Here is a 7,440-nt window from a genome sequence, read left to right on the forward strand (position 1 = left end):
TTTTATACTGACTTTAACTTACATACAAACCCAAATTTTAGAAAAGGCTTTTTACACCACTAAGAAAAAATTAAAAAGACATTCAAAATTTATTTCACAATGTGAAATCATAAGATGCTAGGAACATTATGCCGCCTAAACAGGATCCAACGCAAACACAATGTGCAAGTTTTTAAGTACAAAGTGATTTTTAAAACAATAACATAATGAACATGTGAAGTGATGGAAAATCTTATGTGTGACGTCATAAAAATACGTCTAAAAAAGAGGGATTTTAGGGTTTCCTCTCCCACTTCTCCCTCTAGCACTCCTTTTTTAGACAGATTATTATGACGTCACACATGACACTTTCCAGAAATTATGAACATGTGGTAAAAAAAAATTAAGCGCCATGGCAGCCAGACAGCATGGAGCAGTGGATGTTCATGAGACCATTGCAGTCAGCATACCCACAGAACAAGCGGGTCTGCTTACCATCATCTACCTTCATGTTGTACCTAGATAGTTAGTTTGTATCATATTATAGACAGCTTTCCGCGAATAGTAAAATTAAATATTATAACATTAATTCCAGTTTTGTTGGTAAGACATAATCGCTTTCGAAGCCATACAGAACTTTTTCTTGCATTGTATAAAAGACAGCTTTTCGCTAATATGAAAATGAAGATTTATAAGATTAAAACCAGTTTTGTCAGTTGTACAATACAATTACAATGTTGGTTAAAAATCATATCCAAAACAGATATAAATACTTTTAAATTTTAAACATTTCTGGCATATCTATCTGTTATGGGCATACAGACACTTAAAATATTGATACCTGTCACAGTATCCCAGGTTCAGATCTCCATACACATAGTAGATAGAGCCAGTACAATCTCCATATCCTAGATATTTATACATAGACATAGTAGATAGAGCCAGTACAATCTCCATATCCTAGATATTTATACATAGACAATGATATAGTAGATAGATCCAGTGCAATCTCCATATCCTAGGAAAGTAAATAGTTCTAGTTTTCAAAGTGTAAATATCATTTCTGTACCATTAATAGTTTATGAGCTCTGATTGTTTAAACAAGACAATTCTTGACATCTTATTGCACAACTGCTTAAATACAGGTTACTCTTTAAGGGCATATTTACTTTTTTAGGACTTGCCTATAGATATGCCTCTCTTATGACATTGTACTTTGTTATCCATATGACCCTAATTATAGATAGGCTTTGTTTTTAACATCATTTGTAATTATTGTAATAATTATCAGTTTCATTTGGTAGATAATACTTTTATAAAAAGTCTGATAAGATTTTAAAGATAAAACTTGATGATAGGCTCGTCAGCCGCAAGCAAGCCTCAGTGAAATGTTATAACTTTAATATTCACCTGGATGTCTAAACCTGTTCCTAAACAAACAATCCAACTTTTCAGAATTCATCATTTTTTTGAACATAAGCGGGTTTAAATTTGAGGTTTATTCGTGCCTGAGGCAGCTTGTACATACCTTTGTCATCAACAGTGACCCACTTTTCACCCTCGTCAGACATAGCTACAATACCCTGAAAATAAAATTTACAATTAAGTTGTTTGAACAAAAATCATACTAATTCCCACAAATTGTTGTTTTTTAGTAAGTTTACTTTACCATAGGATTTTGTTTCTTTAAAATAATCTAAAAGGTAACATTTTAAAAACTTTTTAAAATAGGGTGGGGGGGGGGGCAGTTTTTTTCCCGATTCCTGACAGCTTAAGGGCGCTAAATATATTGGCTACCTGGTACCCAATATATCCCAACCTAACCTTCACTAAAGGTATAAACAAACGAACAAAACCTACACAATCCAACTCTTTTTATCTAAAATTTTTTAAAAAAATAAGAGATAGAAGGTCAGTGCTCAACAAGAACTTTGAGGGAAACTGCAAAATTTTCAAATACATATCAATTATTTTGTTACTGAATATATAAAACTTGAATTTTCACCTGGGGAGGGGCGGATGGGCTGCCCCAAGCTGGCCTACAGTCCAGGAAACCCTCGCCCTCATCCTAAGAAAGAAAGAAAAATGAATTTGCCTTAAAATTTTGTAAATTTTGGAGTTCAATAAGTTTTGTTATAAACCATTTGTTATTGATTAATAAAAAAAACATAACTACTTTGATTATACAATATACATACGTCTTTTATAGCCTTGTAAACTTTAAATCTAATTACTTAAAATGTAAATTAGTAAAAGTTTAATTCAAATAAAAACAGTATAATAAGACAAAGCTTTAAAGGTTATATCTATAAATAAACTTTTTAATTTTAATTATGTACAGATGACGTTCTTTAAGATACAGGATTAGTAAGTGGGAAATGGAACAATGTGCATTTACTTTTTACTTAAGATTTTCAAAATATAATATTAATTATGAATAGATAGATAGATAGATTGATAGACAGATAGACACCTTGAACATAGTGATAAACATATCTATAGCACATGATATTAATATATTGGAACAAAATAAACAAACAGGTAAATATTTATTATAGAAAACATAGAGATAAAATATCTCAATAGCACTTAAAGTTAAGCTATTTAGTTAGATAGATTAATCAATATACATAAGAATAAATAGGCAGATAGAACTTAGTGATATTGGAATAGAAAAAATAGATTAATTATATCTGAATAGATAGATAGATTAACACCTTAAACATACTGATGGACATATCTCCATAGCATTTGAAGTTTCCAGATCCATGGAAATCCTCATCAGCAAAAACACCAGCAACACTGAAAATAAACATTATTAAAAAGTAACAGGGTGATTATATGTATGTTTGTACTGAAGAATCTCGATAACAGCTGAACCAATACAGGTCTAGGGAAAGTTTATAACTATTTTGAGTTAGGGTGTCACAACCCTCCATAGAAAAAGGGGACTCTAGGGATAACTTGACAACAACAAAAAACTTATAATCTATTTAAAATAAAAGCCGAGAAAATCTTATTTCCCTAACTTAAGGATGGAAAAATTTAATTACAAAGTATTTTTAATACCTAAAATATCAGTGTGTGGTATATAACTTTTTTTAGTTGAAAGCTGTAAAAAATTATTTTATTAATACTCAAATATGATCAAAAATCATATTGGAAGTTATTCATTTAAATGTCGTCTTTTCTTCAGGAAATAATTGGTGTCTTTGTAAACTGAATATTCCAGCATATTCTGGCCGGTTGTCCTTAAGATAGAAAGCTGGCGTCAGCTGTTATGGTTAAATTATGACATCCGTTGAAGTATATTTGTAGTTTTTGCGAAACTGCTCTAATATTCAAAATATTCGCCTGTCCATCTATCCATCAGTCAGCTACGTTTAGGGGGAAACATTATTTTCTCAGCTATTATTTAACATATATAGTCAATAAAGTTCTAACGGTCATTTGTTTTATGTAGAAAAAAAATTGAACAGCTTCTATTATAGATAGCTGGCTGTTTTATCGTGGCAATAGATTTAGAATATACGTGGATGTTATAACAGGGGAAAAATTGTCGTCAACTTTGGTTGCCAGCATGGAACTCATTCATTTATCTAGTAGGAGAGGAGGGTATGGGGTAAAGGGGGTGGATGAAGGGTATCATTATTTTAGCCAAGTGCACTGTGAGTTTCGCTTCATTAATAAAGGTACTAAGAAAGAGAGGGAATGTCTGATTGAGCCAATAGGAGAATCGCATCGGAATTTACATTGGATCTCATTGGTTGAAATTATGTACACATTTTCCTACGAAGGCATGTTTTTTTTTCATTTCATACATACATAAAAGTCAACTGTTAACAGTATATTTTCTTAGTAGAAAGCTTTGCGGAATCAGAATTAATTGCCCAAAAATTTCGTTTACAATTTGAAAGCTTGAAACAAAGTTGGATTCTTAAAAAAAAAGTTAGGCTGGCAACTCGCTGGTGAGGCAAAATTATTTTTGTGAAAAATCCTCCAAAATCGAATAAAAAAATTTACAAAAATGAAATAAAATCTTAAGAGGGTTATTAACATATGATTTTGTTTAATTTTTGTAGATTTTTAATGTGCTTTTGGATGATTTTTCACAAAAAATAATTTTGTCTCACTATCGAAAATAGAATCATTTTTTAAGAATCCACATCAGCTTGAGTCGAAAGTAAACAATACTTTTGTCTGCTAGGAATGTTCTCTCTTAGATTTGACGAAAAAAGTGTTCAGAATATTCTTCTACTCTTCTATTTCTATTGCTTCATTAGAGAACATGAAAATCTGGTGTAACATATAAGTTATAATAAATCCATTTTTTAAGACTAAATAACGAAATAATTAAAAAATAATGTTACAATAAACTTTTACCTCAATAATAGAAAAACTGCAAACTGCTTCATTTTGAATTAATAAAATAATACAGGAAAATTTTAACAGTTGATACTTAATATATAAACTTTTTTATCTCTTGTTTTTTTAAAGATAAAGATTTTCAAAAATTTCTTAACTGTTCACATTTTATGTTTATCAGTAGCGTATCTTCTCTACATTTAACATTGACAGGGGAATTAAGGTTGTTATTATAGTCTCAGATATTGGTCAATACGTTCCTCTATGGTCAGTGGTGGGGATTGGGTGGGGTCATGAGGGAGGGGATTGGGTACAGCTTAATATTAGCCAACTGGGAGAAACACTTCAATCAGGGTATGGGAGAATCTCTTACAATATTCATGTATCCTATATCCATTATCCGATCTCTATATTACCTGCTAGCGGATACGCCCCCTAGAGGCCTCTAGGGGCATACTTTATGGATGGAGGGGGAGGTAATCAGACCCTATACATTTTATTTTAGCTTAAAAAAACCTTTTCTGTAAGTTTTGTAGGTAGAGATATTTTTACAGGGTTGATTTCTCCTGTGAGGGAGATGATAATATCCCCAAAAACCTTCGCTGGAACTATGATGAGGCTCACTGTAAACTTTACAGTGTAAAGAAAAACCATATCAATTAGCGGTTAGCAAGATCCTTCGCTACATACAGAAACATAGGCAGGCATTCAAATAAAGAATGTATTTGTCAAAATTGGATATGTAACTATTCTTTTTGGTTTCCCAATAATTATTTTCTTAAGAACTTTGAAATAAAAAGAAAAAAAATATTATTGGCACACTTATAATTTTCAAACGCCGCGCTACTTTTGTAAAAATTTATCATAAATTGAATTTAATGTTTGATTAGTAAAAGTTGTAAAACAAACACGTATTAGTTAACCAAGAATGACAACATCCAAGTGTACAAAAGCTATTTGAAAAAATAACGAAGCAAATGAAAGGAAAAATGGTAAAAACATACAGACAGAAAGTAGTGTTGTTTTGTGATCATATGAATCTTAGAATAAAATTTCAGAAGTTTATCATTGATAACAGCTTAGAAAAAGATCATTACTAGTTGCCGAGAGAAAATATGTTAAAAAAATCACGAAATCTTCCAAAAATTATTCTAAAGACCGACAGACCAAGAAAATTGTATTTAGTATCTCTTTGGTAAGGTATATCTTTATCAAAAATTCAGCAATCTATCTTGAAAAACAGCTAAGAAAATCACATTCATCGAAAGGGTTATGGACCGACCGGCTGACAGTCCGACAGAAGGGGAGGAACGGACTGACAAAGTGAATTATAAAGTAAATTTACAAACAATACCTGTCATAAATGTATTGTACAGCTTGCCATAAAAAGTATCAGATGCGCCAATTATTGGCATAATGGCTCAATAGTAGTTGAATATCCACGTGGATATTAAACTACTATTAGGTGTTTTTTTTATATTTAACTACTATTAGAAAAATGTGTGGATATTCAACTACTATTAAGGGGGGGGGGAGTTTTACAACAATTTATTTAGGTAAAGTATTTTATTACGAAAATACTATTGGAAAAATGTATTGATACTCAACTAGGCCAGGGAATTGTGTGGATATTTAACCTGAGACCCTGGCTCAACACCTACCGCTTCTTATAGTCGTCAGGGAGGTTTTGAATTAAAGACGTCAAAAATGGTTTCTACTGCTCCTATGTCAGGTGCGCGATATAAAAAGTTAGAGTAGGGGAATGCCTTGGCCAACAACAGGCAAGACTCATTACCATGCACAGGTTCGACTTCTCAGACAAAGGTCATGCAATCAAATACTTGGTTGTCTGATGGGTGTTACTTAACCTAATACCCCAGGTGTTTGGACAGAAAAGGAGACATATGGATCCCCTTAGTTATTCTGGGTTGTTAGACCATGGCGTTTGATTGTCATGGAAAACATCCCCGCCCGTATGAGGTTATTGATGTGAGAATACCCAACTACTCATGGATATTTATGTACTACTGAGCAGTCATAATTGTCCTTGGTGGGAAACAATGAGTTACAAAACCTTAAAACTGTCCATTTTAAAAATTTAATGTACTTACAGAGAAAAAGATAACAGTAATATTAAACCAGGGCTTGGCACCCGCGACTAAGCCTAAATCGGATGCTTTGAATTTTAAAAAAGAGTGATTGTTGTATTTAAGTCCGGAATTTAAATAGTTGATTTTAAAGGTTGATTTCCCTGAAACTTACAGGATGCTGACGCATGGCTGCCGAGCCCTAATATGAAAATTAAAAACATTTCATTTTTTAATTATCTTACTTTATTTTTCTAATGTTTTATGTATGTAAAAAACAGTTTCGCCCCTAGTATCAATGTCTCTGTATTCCAATTGGAAGGGCAGAAAAATAGCCTCTTAATCCCAAGACTCAAATTCAACAAGGATGACAACATACATAAAAGCGAAGCTCTGAAATGAAAGGACAAACTAAAATTAACACTATTAGAGTGTCAGAACTGAATAAACAGAATATTATGCTTATGATTAAACAAAATTGTAAGTAAATTTGATGCAAAATTAATTAAATATATGATACTGTTTAAGGACATACTTACATATTAAGGATGTATTAATGAAAAGAGCTAACTGTTACGACGGACGGACCCTAATTAAAGAAAAGCTTCGCTTTTGAAATGAAATAGCCCAATAACGCTTCCCTTGTTCATTCGGTTCAGTTTTGAATTGATCTTGCGGATAAACAATTTCCTCTTAGAAATTTTTATTTAATTTTGAAAATTTTGTTAAGATTTCGATAACTACTAAACCCATTGATTTCTCCATTTCAGGATAGCTTTTTATTGGTACCTATATGGTTTTAGGCTATTTTCTTACTTTCCTTCCTCCTTCGAATACACAGCTTCTATATGCTAGGAGCGCATCCGCTATCCTATTATATAAAGTAGTAAGCTTTATTTTGTCTGTAGCGAAGGATCTCGCTAACCGCTGAACTAACATGGTCCTACTTAATATATCTTACTATCTTTAATTTTCAATAAGCGTTAGCAATTTATTCTTTTATTAAACT

General features: G+C 31.9%; 1 protein-coding gene across 1 annotated transcript; it reads right to left on the reverse strand.

Moving 5' to 3' along the window:
- Positions 1-77: 77 nt before the first annotated feature.
- Positions 78-4,488, reverse strand: LOC145334531 (uncharacterized). The gene is made up of 6 exons (XM_080179990.1): positions 4,363-4,488; positions 2,697-2,781; positions 1,985-2,047; positions 1,508-1,562; positions 821-887; positions 78-497 (listed from the first exon to the last, which is right to left on the reverse strand). Exons 1-6 carry the CDS (start codon positions 4,392-4,394, stop codon positions 383-385), a joined length of 417 nt encoding a protein of 138 aa, XP_080036116.1. The 5' UTR covers positions 4,395-4,488; the 3' UTR covers positions 78-382.
- Positions 4,489-7,440: the final 2,952 nt, after the last annotated feature.

The sequence above is a fragment of the Acartia tonsa genome, chromosome 12 (assembly GCF_053477335.1).
Source record: "Acartia tonsa isolate MP-2025a chromosome 12, ASM5347733v1, whole genome shotgun sequence".
In the NCBI taxonomy this organism is placed as follows: Eukaryota; Metazoa; Arthropoda; class Copepoda; order Calanoida; family Acartiidae; genus Acartia; species Acartia tonsa.

Bases quoted from the DNA above. Each gene is read 5' to 3' on its own strand.
- LOC145334531 (XM_080179990.1), bottom strand. From the start codon at position 4,394: ATGAAGCAGTTTGCAGTTTTTCTATTATTGAG. The intron at 2,782-4,362 runs GTAAAAGTTTAT...GTTTATTTTCAG, and splicing joins GCAGTTTTTCTATTATTGAG to TGTTGCTGGTGTTTTTGCTG. The intron at 888-1,507 runs GTATGTACAAGC...ATAAATATCTAG, and splicing joins GGTCACTGTTGATGACAAAG to GATATGGAGATTGTACTGGC.